At 39.9% G+C, this 22041-nt stretch overlaps 1 protein-coding gene across 3 annotated transcripts in view; it reads right to left on the bottom strand.

Moving 5' to 3' along the window:
* The window catches only part of ZNF385C (zinc finger protein 385C), a 204655-nt gene that overhangs the window by 73622 nt on the left and 108992 nt on the right, over positions 1–22041 (bottom strand). Inside the window, exon 1 of one of the 3 annotated variants that reach the window (XM_073004164.2) lies at positions 3458–4216. The exons of 1 other annotated variant lie outside the window; for it this stretch is intronic. In XM_073004164.2, the coding sequence (XP_072860265.2) occupies positions 3458–3467 (10 nt within the window). In that variant the 5' untranslated portion in view covers positions 3468–4216. Of the gene's footprint in view, positions 1–2732; positions 4217–22041 lie in introns of those variants that run through there. One more of the 3 variants, XM_073004163.2, reaches the window with a different exon arrangement.

Here is a 22041-nt window from a genome sequence, read left to right as displayed (position 1 = left end):
ATATTTTCCCTATTGGTGGGAATACTGTATATATAATTCTGAAGCAATGCATATTTTTCAGTTACCTATAATTCACCATAATATTTTTATATAGAGCATTTATACACATATAAATCTGCTACTTTGCTGTTCCATGCTTTTATTATTCAAGCTTACACACAAATGCACCAACTTAAAGGTACAATTTTATCCCTGTTGTTTCTTTTATTTACTACACATCTTATATTAATTTGCAAAACTATATTATTTTTGCTTCTCCTTCCAGATTATTCTTTAGGCTTTTAAAGACAAACTGCTCATCACAGTGAGAAGCATTATTATTTTAAATGTGGACACACCACAGATCTGTTCTATGAGGGGACCGAAACAATTTCATCACAACAAATCTCTTACTTCCTTTGCTCTCTTAGCAACTGCAGTATAGTACATTACAAAGTGCTAATTTTGGAAATGTCACAGATATAAGGGTCAGATCCAGAAAACCTAAGACTGGATGCATCCTTCGTGCAGAAGATAGGAGTGCAGAAAGAATAGATTTATTTTCCTGCATCCCAACAGAAAATTTTGCTACTCAGAACAAAATATCTGTGTGTGAAAGCATTCTATTGTATGTGGACTGTGTGTGTGGATTTTAGAAAATAAAGATTCTAAAATCAATATTTTCAGCATGAAAAATCATAAAGGAAATTGCACTTTTTTCCTTTGTGTTTTTCCTGTAAGTTTAGTACATACAAGATTTCCTGTAAAATACACACAACACAGAAGGACCTTTCTTTAGCAAAAGTCATTTACGCTACCTTATGACCTTTATATATATGTTTTTCAAAGGCAGCTTACACAAATCAGAAAAAAAACACATACCCTTCCATTTCCGGCTTTGTCATTTTAACAAGATAAAATGTGTATTTTCTGCCCCCATCCATGGGGTTTGTTTTTTATTTTCTTTAAAAGAGCAGAGATTTTTTCCCTTGACATATTTTGCTGCAGCAAGACAGCACAGAGAAATCCAAAGCAAATGGAAACTGACAAATATTTCCAGATACATATATTATCTCTGTAATGGTTGAACATTTCAAAAATGTGAGGAAAGGCTGTTTCATGTGAGATGAGGATGGTCGGCATGGATTGCATTTCAGATTATTAAAAAAATTAAAGCGATCCATGTGAGGCAGCTGACATACAACGCTGCTGCCAGTGAAAAATGGTGCTGTATGAAGGGCCCAAATGAAGACGATGGTTGACTTTCACAGATGCAGCGGTCTTGTAAAATAAAGAGACATGAAACTGGACAACATGGTGCTGAAGGAATTATTAATTGCATGAAATAAGCAGAAGCAGAGACAGATATGTGGAGAAGAAGTACAGTATCCCTATTGCTTTCGCAATGTAACATATAATCCATGCAGCCAAGGTAGGCAAATTGCCCCTCAAGACTGGTGAGCCATCACAATAGCAAAGAAATGGGCTGAATTTTTTAAATTCTGAATAGCCACACTGGCCATGTAAGTGAAAGCCAATGGTCGCACAAACCCTACTAAAAATGCCATCAGAATCTAATTGAAGAAGGGAAGAGTCTACACCTCTGTTTTATGGTGCTGCCATTTCCATAGGATTTGTTTGATGACAGAAGGCTAAGGAATCCAAAACAAAGCTCTCTAATGTTTTATCATCAGCCATGCTTTTACATGCTTGTTCTCCTTTTGGTTTTTTATGTGCATGTACATATGTGTATGTGCAGATATATGGATGTATATGTGCAGAGCTGTATTACATCCCAGGTTAAAAAAAATCAATAAATAATTGCAATCATCATCATCATCATCAGTGTACATCAAACAGAAGAACCCAGAGCATGCTGCAGTTTTTAAAAGCAGTTAAGAAATCCATTAAATAAATAAATATGAATAAATCCTTGGTATTGTCTACCTTCATTACAGTTCTTCTAACAGGGGTATAAAACCTGTATTGGTTAAACAAAAACACCACCACCCTGAACACTATTTGTAATCAAGAAGTGAGAAGACTGGATTGCACAAATGTATTTTTCACAAAAAAGGATTTTGGAAAAGAGGTTTCATCAAAAGTGACATGACTTATATTTTATGAAAAAAAGATATTGTTAAATATAAGCACATGCACTGAAACGAAATGTTTCCTTTTAAATATTTATAGCATCTGAACCTTTCCTAGCACAATAATAATAATAATAATAATAATAATAATAATAATAATAATAATAATAATAATAATAATAATAATAATAATAATAATAATAATAATAATAATAATAATATGGCCCTGTTGGCTATAGGTATTTGCTCTTATTCTAATTTAAACCAATGCACAAACTTGGTAAGGACCAACACAAAAAAAGTGTACTAAAATTGGAATTATTTTTAAAAGACGCTAAATACACTTTAAAATGTATGTATTTCCCACCCTTTCAGTGCTTTATCATGCAAAGTCTGTTGATAGTGCTTCATGTGCTCAAGGCCTAAGAAAACAGAACAAAATTATTGGAGTGAGGGAATTAAGCAAGATAATGGGAAATCCAAAAGAGAAAGAAACAAAGGGAAATAAGAAAGAGGCTATGTAAAAACAAGCACTTCAAACAGCATCTGCAGCATTGACAATTTCATTTAGGGTCAATTCAAACAATCTTATCTGTCAAAATCACAAGCTAACTTTTAGTGGATCTCAGCATGCTGAAGAGGTCTTGCAAATTTTCTTACCTTTACTTGGATTAAGCATTATCACACCTGGAATCAAATGAGCTCACTGAAGGTTTTTAAGGTTCCAGCAATTTGCCATCAGAAGAGATGCTGGAACATTCACCAAACTGATACAAGACAGCTGCCATCCAGTTGAAAAGTCAACTTGAGATTTGTTTGCTTCAACATCTAAAGCACAGTTGTGTGAATTATATAAAAGGTAAGCTTGGAGTGGATCTTAGGGAGATAGAAAATCCCCTAGACTTTGCCAAAACATTTCAGGGAGAAAGACCAACTTGATAATGACAGCCAGTATCCTTTCTCTTCTGCCTAGGATGCTTAGCAGATGGCAAAGTACACCTTGATTTAAAAGCAAATTTAACTGCACCAAACATTCTGGCTTGGGGAAATACAGAATGGCTCTTCCTTTCTTGATCTCTTTGCAGGTGGCTGAAAACCTTTTGAAATCCTTTATGGTTTCTCTGACTATCAGAGGCAGCCGTAAGGACACTTCAGCAGCTTTCTACGTATATGCCTTCGCCAGCATAAAAGTCATTAATACACAAATATGACAAAGCAGGTGACAATGTCTACGCCACAACATTTCTCATGGAGCAGGGGAAGACACCCCTTTGAAACTGAAGTGACGCTGCTTCCCATTTGCTGGGATGGAAGAGAAAGAGACACACAATTTTAATCCAAGGTACAAGAAAGCAGATCAGGGCAGAAAGTTGTGTGGCACTCACCTAGAAGCATTGCAATGGAGCTGGCCGGCCGGTGTCTGTCCAGAGAAGGCCACTTCTTCGTCTTTGCTCCCCTGATGCCTCTGAGCGCTTGCTTCTTCCCAGAGCCGTGTGTGTATGTGTGTGTCTGTATACGTATGGACAAGCACAGTGCAACTGCCAGGCCAGCCAGCCCCCACCACACTGCCGACCACTGCCTCCCCCTTGAGCTGATACACTTACACCTCAATTAAAAGCTTAACGCTCGGCTGCTCAGTGCCCTAAAGGAGGTAATAGCAGCCACGCTTTCCCAGTCTTTGGCCCAACCCAGGACAGATGGAAAAATTAGCCTCCCGTAACTGCTCTCAGCAGAGGTCCATGCAAACAATGATGAGGAATTAACATTGAAATTGGATGGCAGAAAAAGGAAGGGGGATAAAAAAAGGGGGGGGGAATCCACCACCCCTTTTGCTTTTCAAAGCCTGAAGAAGTACATAACAATTCGATTTTTTGCCACCACTGAGCAAATCCTGGCTAGGAAATGCTGCCAAAAGCAAATAAACTCTCAGCCTGATGTCTCCTCCTCCTCAAAATATCTCACACATCCTTGCTATCTTTTTACAATGCCTGGCACTTCACCCTCCGAACTGAACGTTTTAACTGGGCACTAATTTTCCTTCTCCTCTTCCACTCCAGCTGGCTTAACCCCTTGTTATGATTATTGAGGCTCTTGTGGCAATGGGTTCCATGTACAAAACGCCACAGCACCTTGGGTCCAACAAATGGCTCAAGTGTCGCAGAAGAGCTGGTATAATCCCACGCAATAACCGAAAGGAAAATCATTACTCAGCCATTGGTGTGATGGACAGATTGGGCATATGACATCACACATAGTCTCCCTCAGCCCTCGTTTCCCCTCCATTTGCAAAATGGAAAGATTTGTAATATATTTCACAAGAGTGATCCAAGGACGAACATGGGGAAGGCAAAACAACTAATTCAAAGCCCGATAAAATTGAATAACAAAACAGGGCTTTTTAGCTCAGATCTCATCAGAATATCAGTGATTTGACTAGTCTCAGTTTAAAATATGTAATCAAGCTATGAAACAACCTGGTACATGGAATAAGCATTTTGGATTTGTATCAGGAAGAATGAGGATCAAATCCCTGCTCTGCCTTGAAGCTCTCTGGCTGACCTTGGGCTAGTCAATCTCAGCCTAATCTTGAGAGCATTCATGGATCACTGGGATGATTTTAATTATATTGCTGGTTTATCAGTTTTATTTTTCAGTTTGATGCCCTGAATGCTATTCTGTTGGTGTATATAAGATGATATGCAATGTCACGTAATAGATATAAGATAATTAGATAAATAATAAAATTATAATATTTGTTAAGACTGAAGGCGATATCAATTAGTTATTCCATAATAGTTTAGTGCCTCTCCTAGTGTGTTCCAAAGTTTATGATTTATTTGTTTGTGAAATTTTATCTCCAAGAAGCTCAATGTACAGTAGTACATATGCTCTGACTCTCTATTTTATCCTCATGATACCTTTAGAATTCCCTTGTAAGGGAGGTTACGGTTAGATATCCTCATTGGTCCAAAGTCATCTAATTCACTTTGAGGCAATGTGAGGATTTGAACCCCACCGTCCCCAATTCCAACTGAAGACTTTAACCACTACACACCACTCTCACTCCTTCTCCAACCCATTTTCGCTTCTCCTGTAAATATGAATAGCTACTGCCCATTTCAACATTAAAAATAGTAATTGATGTTGCATACTGGGTGGGCCCAGCCTACACTGGCGGAAAGCTCTCTTGTGGTTACCGTGTTATGAAATGCATGCCTATACAATATACAGGCCCATCAAACTACCCTTCCTATCTACATAGGTCCCATTAACAGTAAACTAACTGGTCAACTTTAGTAAGCGAAGCTACCCCCACCCCTCATCTATCTTCGCATCTCATGCCAGGAATACCACTGCTGCTTACATTGCTCTGTACTAAACTGTTTGTGCAAAGGTGTTGTATGTAAAGTCTGCCATCACACCTAGAACATTTCCATTAAGGGATTAGGGCGGCTAAGAAACTAGAAATATTGTGATGCAAGAACATGTGAAATCAGCTTATCTTTGCTGAGTGTGCTTAACTGTGGCCATAAATATATTTCCTTTATTTTTGTTTTTTTAAATTGTTGCTCAGAAATGTATGCTATCAGGTCTCCGCTGTCCCCTACTCCTCCCTTTTGAGTACCTGAATCTCTCTTTAAAAATTCAGCAGGAACTAGTTGGAGTTTTGTTTTGGGAGGTGGGAAAAAAAGCCAAAACACGTTTCATAGCATCATAGAATAATGGAGTTGGAAGGGGCCTAAAAGGACATCAAGTCCAACCCCCTTGTTCAAGGCAGGAATCCAAATCAAAGTACAGTATCTATTTCTTGAGTCAATCAAGACCCCTAGTTTCTGCAAGGAATTTTTTTTTATTTAAGCAATTCTAAGAACCATAAGGAAAGAAACAGGATGATGGGATCAGGATGATAGGATCCAAATGAATAAAGCTGGAAGGAAACTGAAAGCAGTATTTCTTCTGCTGCCCTGCCAAAACAGTCACATCCTATCTTTCATTGTAGAAAGGCCAAGGTCACTATCTATGTCTTTGAAAAAGGAGATACAGTACTGACCTATTTTATGGAACACATGCTTGTTTTCTTTAAATATTGAACTCGGACAAAAAATAGAGTAGAAAGCAGGGGACTCTCCCTGCCTTTACTTGCTCACATGCTTTGCATTCTGCTTCCGAAACACTATCCCATGCCTAAATGTTAGAGCATCACCTCATTAAATAAATCTTAGTAAATCTATCTGGGGAGTTTTAATCCATTTGCATTTCAACTGATCTTGGAAATCTTTTTTTGGTCTGCAACTGCCAGAATCGCCCCAGTCGCAATGCTCATGTTGCCTGGAGGACTCTGTTAACACTGTCTTTCAAAAATAATAATAAAAAAAAAAATCTAACATTTCCAAGATCCAGATCTGAGTGCAAAGCCTGCTTTTAAGGAACAGGCAAACTTTTGTTTGATTTAGGTAACGGATGAATGGGTTGCGGCAGGTAAAGCAAAAAAGGCATTTTCTCTCCCTCCTTCCCGGGGGTGGGGTGGAGAATTCTTTTAAGATGGTGCCTTGTCACCCTTGATTTTTGCTAGTTCTCATATCAGTTCTTCATTAATGAGTAATCAGAATCTACCTTTTCCCTATTTGAATAGAGGTGTTGTTGTTTTTCCAGCTTAAATCCTATGTTCTCCTTCTCCTTCTTTATATACTGTACACGCAATATCAGAAATTGGAAATAAGCCCCACTAAAGTCACTGGGAAATACCTGTGAGTAGACACCTAGAGGATTCAGCTTTTACATTGCAATCCTATCTTTACTACATGGGAAGTAAGCTCCAGTGAATTCAGTAGGGCTTACTTTTAAGTAAACATGCAAGTGAGTGTGCAATGCAGCCATTAATCTAACAACCAAATCCACTGAAACATACCTCTATGAAACATGTTTGTGTGCACACAGATCCGTCTATACACCATAAACAGGAGAAAGAAGTATCAGAAAGACTGTTCAAGGATATCTAACCTGAATGTTAAAACCTTTAAAACGTGAATGTCCACCAGTGTAAACCTTTTGAATGACAATGCAAAGAGTGATGAGGAAAAAAGGCAGACAAATATTCCTCTGCCTTTGGAATTTGTGCCCTTTTCATTGGTCTAATAAAGGTATTACCTTAGTATACATTTTGAAATGTTTCTTCTGGCCTGACTTTACTTTTTGTTATTTGTGGGTTTCCCCCCTTTTTTGCTTGGCTATATATAAAAAAGACAAGAATAGCTGCTTGAATTTTAAACACATGTGGGCATAAGCAAAGAAAACTCTGATATTGGAATGGGAGGCAGAGGGTTTTTTTTTTCCTTAAACAGAAGCATTCACTTCTCTTATCAGATGGAAACCACTGGCCCAGGCAGCTCCCCCTTCCCCTAATCACACAGCTGCCCAACCAGCGAACAGATATGGAGCAGGTTGCTGAAAGGAAAGCATTCCTTGGTTATGAATGAACTGCCTGTGTGGTTGAGACAAGGACAACTCACAAGAAGTCAGGCAGAACAATCTCTGGCCATTTTTACTCTATATTCTGTCTATTTAACACCTCAAATACAGTGTAAACATTAGCATAGCAAACCAAGATTTACCACGTTTCTGCAATTCTGTTTGGCCATACCATTTTACAGTCTTCTCCTTGTCTTCCCATTTATATACACATGCACAATACCAGACCTTTAAAAGTTACATTTAAAAAGTAATTACCGTATTTTTCCATGTATAAAACGCCCCCCCCCATTTCTAATCCAAAATTAAGAAATCTAAATGGGGATTAGCAAGTGTAGGGGGAAAGGGATCAAAGCGCTGCAGGATCTCTTTGACTCTGCTTTCCCCTCCACTTGTTTTTGTTCTCTCCTCAGCTTACTTCCGTGTATAAGACGACCCTCAATTTTTAGTCTAAAGATTTTAGACAAAAGTATAGTCTTATACACGGAAAAATATGTAATTGTCGCTACCTCTCATTCCTTTAAAAGCAATTCATATGTGTTTGGAAAGTAACTCATTACCATTGCTCATCATGGTGTTGGAACAGTAATTGTTTACCTTGGTATGCATTGATTGTTACTCTCCCATTATCTTCTGTTACCTAAAAACCATTACTATTGATAAGAGAATGGTGTAAGACTTGAAAAATGGAAGAATTTCTTTCAAAATGCCTCTAAAAAGTAAGTAATCAAAGTTACTAAACAGCTGGGATCCAGTTTATCATCATGTAACATAAAGTTACTCAGGATTCACCAAGCATTGGTTGTGTGGTTCCTGATTGTGGAAGTACACCAGCAAAAGTGCTTTATGGATAGCACTTCTGTCTTGACACACACAGACACACACACACTTCCACTAATCATGTTATTTTTGGAATGTACTTTTGTTACACCCTCTTTACCTCCCAAGATAATGAGTTACAAAAATCTGGGCTACCTATAAGTCATTACTTCCAAATTCTGCACAGAACATGCATATACACACAATCACGCTTATCCAAACCCACACTTACATAAGTATGTATATATGTTAGGGTTGTTGATGCCTAAGTAATGATTACATTCCTCTGTCTTAGAAACCAGGACTGAGCCCACAGAAGCTTATTCCACTCTGGTTTGTCACCCTAGAGTTCCTTAGTGTTACTTACAGTATATACTCGAGTATAAGCTGACAGAAATATAAGCCAAGGCGCCCAATTTTACCACAAAAAATGGAAAACTTATTGACTCAAGTATAAGCCAAGGGTGGAAAATGCAGCAGCTACTGGTAAATTTCAAAAAATAAAAATAGATACCAATAAAATTGCATTAATTGTAGCATCAGTAAGTTAAATGTTTTTGAAGATACTGCCATTCTGAGCTGCGAGACACACTTCACCGCCTGCGGAGGGAGGACTCATACCGGATGCTGCGCTTATCTACTGCTCTACTGCTGCGTAACAAGATGGAGGGAGACAGAGGATGGAGGAGGAAGGTGGGAAAAGGAAGGTGGGTACACAGAATATGCAGAAGGAGGAGGATGGGAGTGTTCTGGAAGCGGAAATGCAGTGTACTTAACCCGAGTCATCGGACCACCCACAGAGGCTGCAGGCGCTCATAGATGAGCGGAGGAGTCAGGAGAACACCCGCACTGCAGGCGAGAACATGTAATTTTGACATTGACTCAAGTATAAGCCGAGGGGGCGCTTTTTCAGAAAAAAACTGTACTGGAAAACTAGGCTTATACTCGAGTATATAAGTAGTTCCTGGATTACTTTTCCACAGTTACTTGGCAGCTATGTGGAAGTTCTACACAGGCACTTAATCCTGAGATATACTGTCTAGCAATGCTTTCCCTAATGGCCATAATCTTCCTATGATGTTTATTCACATCATACTCAGTACAAGATGTCAGGAACAATAATTAGAAGCATCCTTCTCTATAAACATCTATAAACTCAATTCACAAGCAGCCACTGACTCTCTCCATACTAAAGTGCTGTGGACAGTCTACCCACACTTTGTAGTTGACTATTCTCACTGTATCAGAAATGCTTTTTCCTAAATGGCGTACCTGGAGCTTGTACATGTGCATTAGGAAACATGTATTATATTATATTTATTAAATGCCTTATGAAACACATTTCTCCGGTACCAAGGAAGAGGTTGGTTTGATTTTTTTTAGCTATTTGTGTTCCATTAGGTGCCAAGAGGGTCTCTCCTTTCCACATGCCAACAGCCCTGAGATAAGGATTCGTTACAGCATTTTGCATAATACTTTGCTTCACAAGCGATTAAAAAAATTAAGAAAGAAACATCCACAAAATGTCCGCTCAGGGATCTGCAAATGTAGAGGTTAACTACAGCCTGCGAGAGGAACATGTTTACAGATAACAACCAATAATTTAATCCAGGTTGACAGCCACAGAAACCATCCCCATACAGTAACGACCTCCCCTGGAAATCTCTTTCTGTTTTCTCATTGAGAAACCACATCTAGGCACTGCCCTCACAACCACAGAAAAGATAAATGCTTCTGATCTAAGTGTGCATAATTAGCACTCATTATAATCACACTAGCCCTTAACAGGTATCAAGGGTCAGTTAAGCAAGGGGGCTTTTCAATCCATTACATTTCAATGGTATCTGCTCTGCTGCACAGGTTGGCATGGAAACCGCTCGGGATGATAACCGATTTCCATTCCATTAGCTAGACGAGGGGTTGGTTGTTCCCCCAAAGCACTCTTCTGTGGCCTGCAGGCTAGTAACAGATTCCCAAGCATACAAGTCTCGATTGTTTCAGGTAAACGATTCTAGTCCTCATGATCATAGGGTTATTGGGATGGTGTGGGGAATTTCTCAACAAATCTACCCTGCCTTCAGTTAAATGCAGAGATTGGCAAAGTGCAGCCCTCCAGATAATAATAATCTTAAGAGTAATAATCTTAAAACTGCAGAGATGGAAGGGGCCCTACGGATCATTGAGCCCAATCCTGTTCAGGAGGCACAGTGGGGAAGCGAACTCTTAACCTCTGGCCAGAGAATTAAACCACTGAGCTATCCAGCAGTTCTGTTTCAATGTACACATGCAGCCAGATAGACATAGACACACACTATGCATACAAACCACACACAAAAAGCAATGATGGAGACAGGCAGGGTTATGCACTCCCTTCTAAGCCTATTGAAGAAACCAGATTTTCAAAAATCTAAATAAGAGTCTTGCCACAAGAGTATTTTTCTTGACATGACTCAGAAGTACATCAATTCAGTAATGGATTGGGGAATAAATGTGGGAGAAGCTATCCTTGAAATGGTGGAGACACCTCTCTACACGCACATGTCATCCAAAAGCCAATCCTGCTAAATTAATGAACAAAACATGTAGAACAGACAAGCACATCAGAAGTCACCAAGCAGAACAATTCCCTTTTGGGCACCCATGCTTGCAGTTAAAGGCTAGAGCAACTAGACTGTCTACAAATATGTGAAGAACGCTTGCTAAATTCCTCATTCTTGTCAATTCAAGCTGTTTTAATAGAACACCTTAATGAGGAATCTTCGGTACTTCGTGAGAGTTCTCGTCTGTACTGTGAATATGAGACAAGGAACTCTTTTGTTGAAGGCCAAGGTCTCAGCAATTTGCCCAAAATTCTCTGTGCAAAACTAGCTTCTGCTTCCTTTGAAAAGCCAAATACACACTGGCACATGCACACGGAGCACAGAAAGACTGGCTAATTATTCAAGAAGATGCAAACACCCTGTGTAACAGTTCTGATCCTTAAAAAGTCCAAGCAACAGAACAGCAACAAAGTTTGTGTGTGTGTGCTTGCACTTTACAAATGTTTGTGCAATTTGCAAATTATTGCATACCCGCCCGATAATACAGCAAGTACAAAAACTGTTCTTGCCAATGTGACAAATACTGTTGGAAGTGCCAGAAAAAATCTTAACCTTTTAGTGGCAAGGAATCTTCTTCATCTTCACATGTAAGGACAAGACAAATTAGTATTCACATTTCTACCTCTGTGGCAGTCTCTGATTCTGTCTTGAAGTCCTTAACACTCATATCAATTAAGCTATCCTTCCATCTTTAGGTGGGTCCTGCCTATGCCATAAAAAGCCCACTTGCATTTGATAGCATGGCCTGCAAAGATACAACCATGTTAATAGGTACGTTTCAAGAAGCCATATAATCTCTCATGGGGAGTGATCAGTCCCTCATTTTGTTTTCATCAGCTGCTTGCATCTGAATGCTACAATATACCAGACTATAAATCACAAACCATGTTTTCCTTCTGCAATCCCTTAGCTCTTCCGATCCAGCTCCTTTTAAATGCCAGGGCAGCATGTTTAACGTGCAAGAATAATTCGAATTCTGTACTAAGAGAAGCAGAATTCTGCAACCTGCATATATCACATAAACTAAGGGAAACTATTATTTCAAGTGTAAATGACTATGCAAAGGACAACACTCCCCTATCCTGCACACTTACTAGCAATCTCATTTAGCCATGTTGGCCTCTGAAATTTCAACAGACATGGCCAATATACTTTCAGCAACATATCTGCATCCATAAAAGTGATTCTCATGAAGCTGATCCTAGAGTTTTCTGGACCTTGTGGAATCATTTCCTGCATATCCCCAGCCCTCTCAAAACCCACTCTTTCAACATAGACTTTCCAGAATCACATTGCCGTCAAGAAACTGAGTTCCTGTTTTATCTACTGTATTGCTGCCTTTGGAAGGCGGCTTTACAGTGGCATAGAATTTTATGGAATTCATCTGGCAGGTTTCTGCATGGATACTTTATTACACTTGAGTTTTTCTCTCCTCATAGCTCCTTCGTTAACTGTCTATTCATTATTTACAATTTATAAATCACGTCAGTCTAAATTATGTTCTGTCCAAAATTTAGAAATGAGAAAGTTTTGCTTGAAGCCTCACTATCGAGGTGTAGTTTCTCAACATGTTACTCTTAAAATGTAATTATTTACAATTAGAAAGCCATTATTTATAGTTACAATCCCAACACCCATCAGTTGTTAGTTACTGCTATAAATACAGTATCACACAACTTTGTTTTCTTCTTAATCAAAGGCAACTAAACAGTTGCTTTAAGTTACTTTAAAAACAGAATGCTACAAGCCACTGAGTTGTTGTGCGAAATACATTAAAGTAATTAAGCCACACAAATCCTATAGCTATAGAAATGACTGAAACAGGCATCACAAAACATTACATCACAGAAGGGCTGAAGTTATTTCTCATTAAGTTACAATTACAATGTAAGTCAGTTGTGCCACAGATATTAGAAAAAAATAATAAATTTCAGGTTTTCATAATTTAACATCAGAATTTGTAACTATTTATTTTGAAGTTCTGGACTGAACTATAAACAAAGAAATGCCTAATGCAAATCTCATCCAGATCACAAACCCATTGCCAGCTGCTTTTCTTGCATTTTTTTTTAAACTGCCCAATCTCTAGCAAATTTCATTTATGAATGCCAGATCTGTGGATGTTTGGCTTGAACTTTCAGACCTTTTAGTCTCCTTTTCAAGGGGAGGTATAAAGCTATAAGTTGAGATGCCCTGGAAGGCAAGATGCAAACACTTATATTCATAGCCCAGATTGCTTTGCTGTTCATTCCATCCCATCAACTCTTAGACTTTACTCAAGAGTGGCCAGTCTCGGCCCCTCAACAGGTGTCATATTTTGTCCTAATCAGGCTCAATCTATATTACTGGTACCCAAACTTGGATTCTCAGATATTTTTGGATTACAAATTCCAGAAATCCTGTCCATCACAGATAGTAGTGAAGGCTTCTCTGGGTTTTAGACTATCTAAGAACATCTAGGGACCCAAGATTAAGAACCACTGATGTATGTATGGCAAATTAACTTGCTTTTTCTTATGGTTGGTCATTATGTGATCATTATGTGATAAATACATGCTTCATTGTCAAATCTGACCACATAGACACAAAGCTTTAAAGAACTTGTGTGCTGCAAGGGAAAATGTAATAGTGGGAACCATGAATTTCCCTTAATATTTAATCTGACCTGACAAGTGCTGAAGATCCAACAAGTGGACCAAAAATTTATCCCTGAAATTCCAGGGTGAAAAAGTCATTTCATATTATTCCCTCCTTCCTTTCCTATAACTTTTTATCCCCCCATCTGAAAATAAGTGACAAGAAGAGACAGTGAATTGAACAGAAGAACATTAGACTGTGTATAGCATATGACTTCCTATCTGGGTGCATAGAACAGCTATATTCGCTGAGGCTGAATTAAAATGACAGCTTTGAGCTTTACCCATATATCTCTGCTGCATAGCATTATCCAATGGCTGTGGCATATTTTGTCTTCAAAGCTCTCTCTTTCAATCTTCCATTAAGATGGTGTGCCAATTCTTGGGGAGAGGGGAAAAATAAATAAACATCACTCTTTGTTATTCTGAACAACAAAAGCCCAGCAGGGCCTTGTTGTTTCCATTCTTCCCTTGCTCACAGCCCAGTGTGTGAGCAAGGTAGAAACAACAGACTAGAAGCAGCAGAAAATTATTGTTGCTGCTGCTGTTATTTATGTTTATGCCTGCTCTAATTTGAAAGAGCTAAAAGCAGTATTCGTAAGTCTAACCTTCATCCTATTTGTAGAACACAATAGTCCTGTGGAGGTTTGTGAGTCTAGGAGAGAGTGATTGGGTCAAGGTTATGCAGTGGCAGGGTACTCAAGGATGATGTCTCAGTGGTGACTAGAAGGTGGATCAGAGGAGTCCCAATGGAACAATCTTGCCACTTCATCACACTGCCCTCACTTCAGCAAATGGCCAACTTGTGCAGAAATCAAAATTGTATCAGCAATTCCAAGATCTATGCACAACCACCATCTTATGCTTAATTTCTCCTGATTTTTTAAAAAACCTAGCAGTAAAAGAAATAGGTGAAATTTCAATGTCAATTAAGTTACATTAGGGATGGGCAAAGTATGGTCCTACATGAAGTCCCCTAAAGTTCTTTCTACTTTCAGTAGACGTCTACGTTGGCTTGGGCATGTCGTGAGAATGGCTGACGGTTGGATTCCAAAAGATCTCCTGTATGGAAAATTAGTGCAGGGAAAGCGCCCCAGAGGGAGACCACAGCTGCGATACAAGGATATCTGCAAGCGGGATCTGAAGGCCTTAGGAATGGACCTCAACAGATGGGTAACCCTGACATTTGAGTGTTCAGCTTGGAGGCAGGCGATGCAGCATGGCCTCTCCCAATTTGAAGAGACACTTGTTCAGCAGGCCGAGGCAAAGAGGCAGTCTCCAAACCAGCAAAATCAGGGAGCTGGACAGGGGACAGATTGTATTTGTCTTCAGTGTGGAAGAGATTTCCACTCTCGAATTGGCCTTCTCAGCCACACTAGACATTGTTCCAAGACCTCTATTCAGAGCACATTACTATAGTCTCTCGAGGCTGAAGGATGCCTATTTTGCAGTATTCACTGCTAAAAAAAAAACTTTTTCATCAGCAATAAAGGATGAATTTCCATTTCTAGAAATCTTCAAAAATGATTGTTTACTTTTAAAAATAAGCAACAGCACCACCATCTCCACTAGCAATAATAAAAACAAATTACCCTGGTCACTTTTCCAAACTAGAGGTGAACTTCCACTTAATTGGGTTTTTAATTATTTTTCAGATTTTTATGGGCCGTGCCATCTCAGCTCTCCGCCTCGAGGATGTAGCAGGAAAAGCAATGGCCCCTGGAGCCACTAACATTGACCAACTCATTTTATATGATAAATAAAATATAGCAGTTTCTTCCACAGTCTGTTAAAAAGTCAATATTTTCACCAAATGTATATAAAATCTAGCATGTGTTGCTTATGAGTTTTAGCAATAGAACATATCTTATTTCATTTTTGTTGGTTAAGATACACTGGCTGAAATTCTCTTGTCTATGGAGGCAAATTCCCTAAAGTTAAGAAATCAATGTTGTTGTTATGTGCCATCAATTCAGAACTGACTTATAGTGACCCTAATAGGATTTTCTAGTTAAGTGAGATATTTAAGGAGTCATTTTACCAGTTTAATTCTCCCAGTGAGTTTCTCTGGCAGAGCTGGGCAACTGAACCCAGGCCTCCTGTGTCCTAGTCCATTACTTTATCTGCTGCACCAGAGGTCCATAACCTTTTTAACTCTGCAGACCAGTTGGGGAAGCCAGGGCACCGACGTGCTCGTGTGCATGTGTGAAGGAGCGGGCGCTCTCTCTGTCTCTCTCTCGCTCATGTGCATGCGTGAAGGAGTGGGAGGGCATTCGGGAAGGCATGCGCACTCGTGCACATGTGTGAAGGATGGCACGGTGCTCAGGGGCACTCATGCGTATACTCAAAGGGGTAGTGGAGCACTCACGTGGGCATAGGCGCACGTGTGCATGCACAAAGGGGCTGTGCAGGGGAGAGTATGTGCAGGGGGGAGGTCTGTCTCCGTGGCCCGGTCCAGCTCAGGCCATGGACCAGCACCAGGCCACGGACTGGGAGTTGGGGACCTCTGACTTAAGAAACCTAAGCTTATATTCAATCTGTTTATATGGGTGTCCATGATGGTATCTACGTGCCTGATATCTATGTTATAATAATAGTAATAATCTTAAAATGCAGAGATGGAAGGGACCTATGGATCATTGAGTCTAGACCCTGTCAAGGGGCACAGTGGGGAATCAAGCTCCCAAAATCTGGCTTCACAGCCAGATGCCGAAACAACTGAACTATCCAGCAGTTAGTATCTAATATGTATGGTGTGCGGTGTATATGGAATGCCCTCCCGACTGAGATTCGTCTGGCGCCGACACTGATGACATTTCGGCGCCAGGTCAAAACCTTCCTGTTCCAGAAGGCTTTTAACTGAAATAATATTAGCTGTGGGTCCGATGGCAATTTTATATATATATTAATTGTATTTTAATTGTTGCATATCTTTGTTGTATTTTGGATGCTGTAAGCCGCCCAGAGACCTTTGGGTAGTGTGGGCGGCATATAAATTAAATAAATAAATAAATAAATAAATATATTTCTCTCAGTTGTTTGCATTTCCCTTCCACTGTAAGCAACCGAATTTTGCTGGTATAGTAAATTGCAGTTCTCTGTAAACACTGTAGTCAGAAAAAATTCAGTGGGAATCCCTATTGCTTTTACTAAGGTAGAAAACTCTTAAGGAAGTGATTCCTTTTTTGGTTGTTGTGGGTTTTCCGGGCTGTTTGGCTGTGTTCTTAATGTTTCACCAGTCTCTGTGGCCGGCATCTTCAGAGGACAAGAGTCAGAACTCTGTGCTCTTGTGCAGTTTGTTGGATAGTTGAGTATTTATAGCTGTGGGATCAGCTTTTGTCCTTTTCAGGAAATTGGGGGGTTATGGTGATCAGTGTGTTTTTGTTGTGGGTCTATTGTTGTGATAAGGGGGAGAGATTATCTGTCACTGTGATTGATGGGTGTCATTAGCTGGTCTTTTGTGTGCAGTGATCACCGGTCCTTGTGGCTGGGTAGATTTGCAGGCTGTGTTTTTCAGTGCTGGGAGCCAGGCTTTGTTGAGTTTTAAACATTCTTTTTTGTTGAAGCTTTGCTGGTGTTTGTTGATTTCAATGGCTTCCCTGTGCACTCTAACATAATGATTGCTGGTGTTGTTCAGTACTTCAGTATTCTGAAATAGAATTTCCTGTCCAGCTTGTTTTAGGGCATGTTCAGCTACTGCCGATTTTCCCAGTTCTTTTAGTCTGCAGTGTCTCTCATGTTCTTTGATTCTGGCGTGAATGCTGCATTTTGTGGTTCCAATATATACCTGGCCACAACTGCAAGGTATCTGGTATACTCCTGCAGTGGTGAGGGGGTCCCCTTTGTCCTTTGCTGACCATAACATTTGTTGTATTTTTGTGGTGGGTCTGAATACTGTTTGTAGGTTGTGTTTTTTCAAAAATTTCCCCTGTGGTCTGTGACCCTTTGATGTATGGCAGAAATACTTTGTTTGTGGATGGCTGTTTTTCCTCTTCAGTTTGTTTTGTTTTCTTGGTTTGATGACTCTTGTGATTTTATTCTTGGAATAGCCATTTGCCTGTAGGGCCCAATTCAGATGGTTGGATTCCTTTTTTAATATTTTGGCTTGCTCTCTTGCTGTAATAGCATATTGGTTCCAATGCCAGGAGTATAAAATGTTGGTGAACAAATTTGGTCAGATACCAATTTGGTCTATTTGTATTTTGGTGCTCTAGGAGTTTCCCCCCACCCAGTGTTTTTATTTTCCTTACTAGTTGTTTAGATTTTGAACTTTCAGCTAGCTAGGGAAGAGATACTTTAGCAAAGCAATGTTATTTCACATTAACTTTGCTCTCAGGCTTGGATGGAGAGCTGGCTGAATATTTTTGCTGATTGTTTCACTTTTAGTATACTGATGTTCATTTTTAATGCATAATGTACATGTTCAGGATTGCATTTTTCATTCCTCTTAATTATTTCAGTACTCTATACATACAAAAATTCAGCCCTTAGTCCAAATATCTGGAAGTTTCCAAGTTGCCTAACCTTACTCTACAACAATAGTTCCTAACCTTGGGTCCCAGATGTTTTTGGATTACAAATCCTAAAAATCCTGGCCAGCACAGTTAGTGGTGAAGACTTCTAGAAGTTTTAGTCCAACAACATCTGGGGATCCATGGTAGGGAACCAATGCTCTAGAACAGGGGTCCCCAAACTTTTCACATGGAGGGCCACATAATGCATTTGTGATATTTTTGATGGCTGAAGGAACATGTGCATGCACACACTCCCACCCACCCGCACTCCTGTCTGCCCGCACTCTGAGTCACACACCTGCACTCACACACACATGCACCGACGGGCTGGATAAAAAGGCCAGGCAGGTTGGATGTGGCTTGCAGGCCGTACTTTGGAGACCCCTGCTCTAGAAGAATGGCCATGGGCAAGCCATGAAATAAATTTTCCGGATTCTTGCAACCTTTTCCTTACAAGCCTGGAAAACGAGAAAGGATGGTGAGAAAGCTAAAAATGGTTTCATTCCAGACAACTTCAGAGATGGTACAAATATACCACTTTTTTTACTCCATATATTGTCCTCTACTAAGAGCTTGCATAAGAAATATGTGTCTTGAGATGCAAAGAAGAAAACAGTTACCCTTATTTTTACATCGTCCTCACTTATAGTCAGAACCTCACAATGAAATCATGCTGATATATTGTTCAAACTCTAAGCATTGTTCTTGGAACAAATGAGCACCGTTCAGCATCGAAAGTGGCCTGTCACTATTATAACTCATTCTTTCCCAACAAGAAGTCCTCCATGTTTTAGATCAGCGGTCCCCAACCTTTTTGGGACCGTGGACTGGTTGGGGGGCTGTAGGCTCCGTGCACGGAGGGCCAGGGACACCCTTGTGCTCGTGGTTGGGTATGTCACGCTCACAGGTGGGCATGTCACGCTCGCGCAACCACGACACACCCATCTGTGAGTGCGACACACCCGTCCGTGAGCGCGACATGCCCCTCTGTGAGTGCGACACACCAACCATGCGGGGGCGGGAGATCCATCTCCGCGGCCTAGTTCCAGAAAGCCCACGGACCAGCACTGGGCCACAGACCTGTGCTACATCACACTTAGAAGTCACCATAGATGTTAACAATTGTTTATTAAGTTGTATGACTCAGATGGAAAGATAAAGTAAATGAGAAATTGAACCAAAACACACAGACTGTCTCCTTTTCTGCAACTCCTCTGTGCAAATCTCTTGCATTTTCTATATGTGTCTTCTGTTCTGTAATAAAATGATGTACGAAGCCATGGTGAGAGTATGATTGCCACATTTCCCCTTTGGCCAGGTTTCGCCAGAATTTTAGACACGTCACTGGGTATCCGTTTAAGCCCATCAGCTGGCCCAGATTTTAAACTTCCATTAAAAAAAGAGGAGGCAAGTCTCAAAGTCTTAGAGAATCAGAGACAAAGCAAAAGAGGTACTGTTTTGGCCAAGTGTTCTGTAGTTCAGAAAGGAACTCTTCCAAGTTCTAAAGTCAGGTCTCTTACTGCTTTTCCTGCTTTGGAAAGTGGATTGACCTAAATGGCTGGGGAGGGGGCGCTACACTTTTGTGATTCTACGTTCCTGCAGTTCTGTAGCCTTCCAGGAACATCAGTTCCATTTTAATTTCAATGGGGTTTTGGGAGCTTAGCTGGGAGTTTAGCTAAGTGCTGCCCTGAAGAAAGGAACAGTTGGCAAAAATAGGAGAGGAGAAAGTATAAATTGTCAGAAGCTTCTGCTTGTTTTTTAGGCTTATTCGTATGCATCAGAAATCTGTACAGCTGCTTTACTGAGCTCTCCTCTCCCAATTTTATAACCAAAACAACACTATAGCCTAGGTTTGGCTGAGGACACAAATACCCTTTGGGACTAAGTGAATTGAACCTGAGTCTCCCTGTTTCAAATCCTACATTAACCACTACATTGTATTGGTTCTCTTAGGTCAGTGATTACTATATAATTGACGCTAAAGCTGAAACATACTTGTAGAAAAACAAAGCAACAATTAACGTACTTCACTTAAGTAATATGGAAAAATCCATATAATTTTGCATAATATCCAAATAGGGCTACAGGAAAATTTACATCATATGCAAATTAATCATCCCAGATTTATAAAATTGTAATATGCAACCCCTGATAAGAGGTAGGAGTATATCCTTAGTAAGAAGAGGAAAAAAATGTGTATACAGAGAACACTCTATAAAGCTCAAATAAAGATAGGATTGCTTTCTTAATATACTCACAATCTGCAATGGCATCCCATTTCGTAATTAATTGCAGGTACACTATAGATCATGTAATGTCACAGATTTAAAAGGCCTAATTCAAATTCTTTAAATGCAGATATAGAAACCTATATTGACACTATAATGAATTGTGATGCAATTATGTACCACATTGTGGTACATAAAATGCTTAAGCAATTATATGTAAATTCCATGCTGGCATTCGTAAACAACATAGCTGACACTTAGACAAATGCCAGAATAGAACACTTGTGGAGGCCCCATCATGGCTGACAATTACACTTTAAAAACAAAGAAGAAATTGCATTGTGAAAAACAAGACTTGGAGTTCAGAAAACAAGAATTAGCCATTGCTATCAACACTAGGAAAGCGATGACAAACCTAGACAGCATCTTAAAATGCAGAGACATCACCTTGCCAACAAAGGTACGCATAGTCAAAGCTCTGGTTTTTCCAGTAGCGCTGTATGGAAGTGAGAGTTGGGCCATAAAGAAGGCTGAAAGCCAAAGAATTGATGCTTTTGAATTGTGGTGCTGGAGGAGACTCTTGAGAGTCCCCTAGACTGTAAGGAGAGCAAACCTATCAGTTCTCACTGGAAGGACAGATCCTGAAGCTGAGGCTCCAATACTTTGGCCATCTCATAAGAAGAGAAGACTCCCTGGAAAAGACCCTGATGTTGGGGAAAGTGTGAAGGCAAGAGGAGAAGGGGACGACAGAGGACAAGATGGATGGACAGTGTCACCAAAGCTACCATCATGAATTTGACCCAACTCTGGGAGGCAGTGGAAGACAGGAGGGCCTGGTGTGCTGTGGTCCATGGGGTCACAAAGAATCGGACACTACTTAATGATTAAACAACAACAACAAATCAACACTACCCTCAGGGCCACTGCCTCAACATACATTATACTGAAGCCCAGGGGCAATCTGAGGAAAATTAAGATGGTGGCTATAGCTGCAACAATTGGTACATATCTTCTCAGTGTTAGACTACGGTAACCCTCTGTTAAATTTACTCACATGTATTGTCTCCATCCATGCTAAGGCTCACAAGAATCTTTAACTGTTTAATGTATTCTCAAAGATTTTCATGGCCAGCATCCGATGGTTGTTTTAAGTATTTCAGGTTGTTTGGCCACGTTCTCCAGAACATGTCCAAATAGCCCGAAAAACCTACAACAACCAACCATTTAACTGTTTAATTAAATTTTTCATGGCACATTAATAATTCCCCCCCCCGGAAATTACTGAACTAGAAACATTCAAAGGTGATGAGTTAATCAGTGACTATTAGAGATACTGAAACCAGGTGTAGTCCTTTATGTATTGTTGGAATGCAACTCTTAGCAGCCCCAGCTACCACAGCTACTGTGAGATTTGCTGGGAGTTGTAGTCTGACAACAGCCGGAAGGCCAAACATTCTCTGTCCCTGTATGGAACGTATGAATGGTACATTCAGCACAGAGTCCTCTACTTACTTGGTAAATAGGCACAAACAACAAAAATGGTGTTTGCCCATCACCATATTTCAGAGGCACTTGACTTCCATGCCTGTCATGCACAGCTAAACATATAGCATGGTTTGATGGCATGTAAAAGGTTCCAAGCTTAAAAGCACTTGTAAAATGTTGGAATATTGTCTAATAAAGAATGGGCTTAATTAATATTT

Source organism: Pogona vitticeps, chromosome 6 (genome assembly GCF_051106095.1).
Source record: "Pogona vitticeps strain Pit_001003342236 chromosome 6, PviZW2.1, whole genome shotgun sequence".
Classification (NCBI taxonomy): Eukaryota; Metazoa; Chordata; class Lepidosauria; order Squamata; family Agamidae; genus Pogona; species Pogona vitticeps.
The sequence above is the reverse complement of the archived record's forward strand: the minus strand, read 5'-3'. Positions and strand labels throughout refer to the sequence as shown.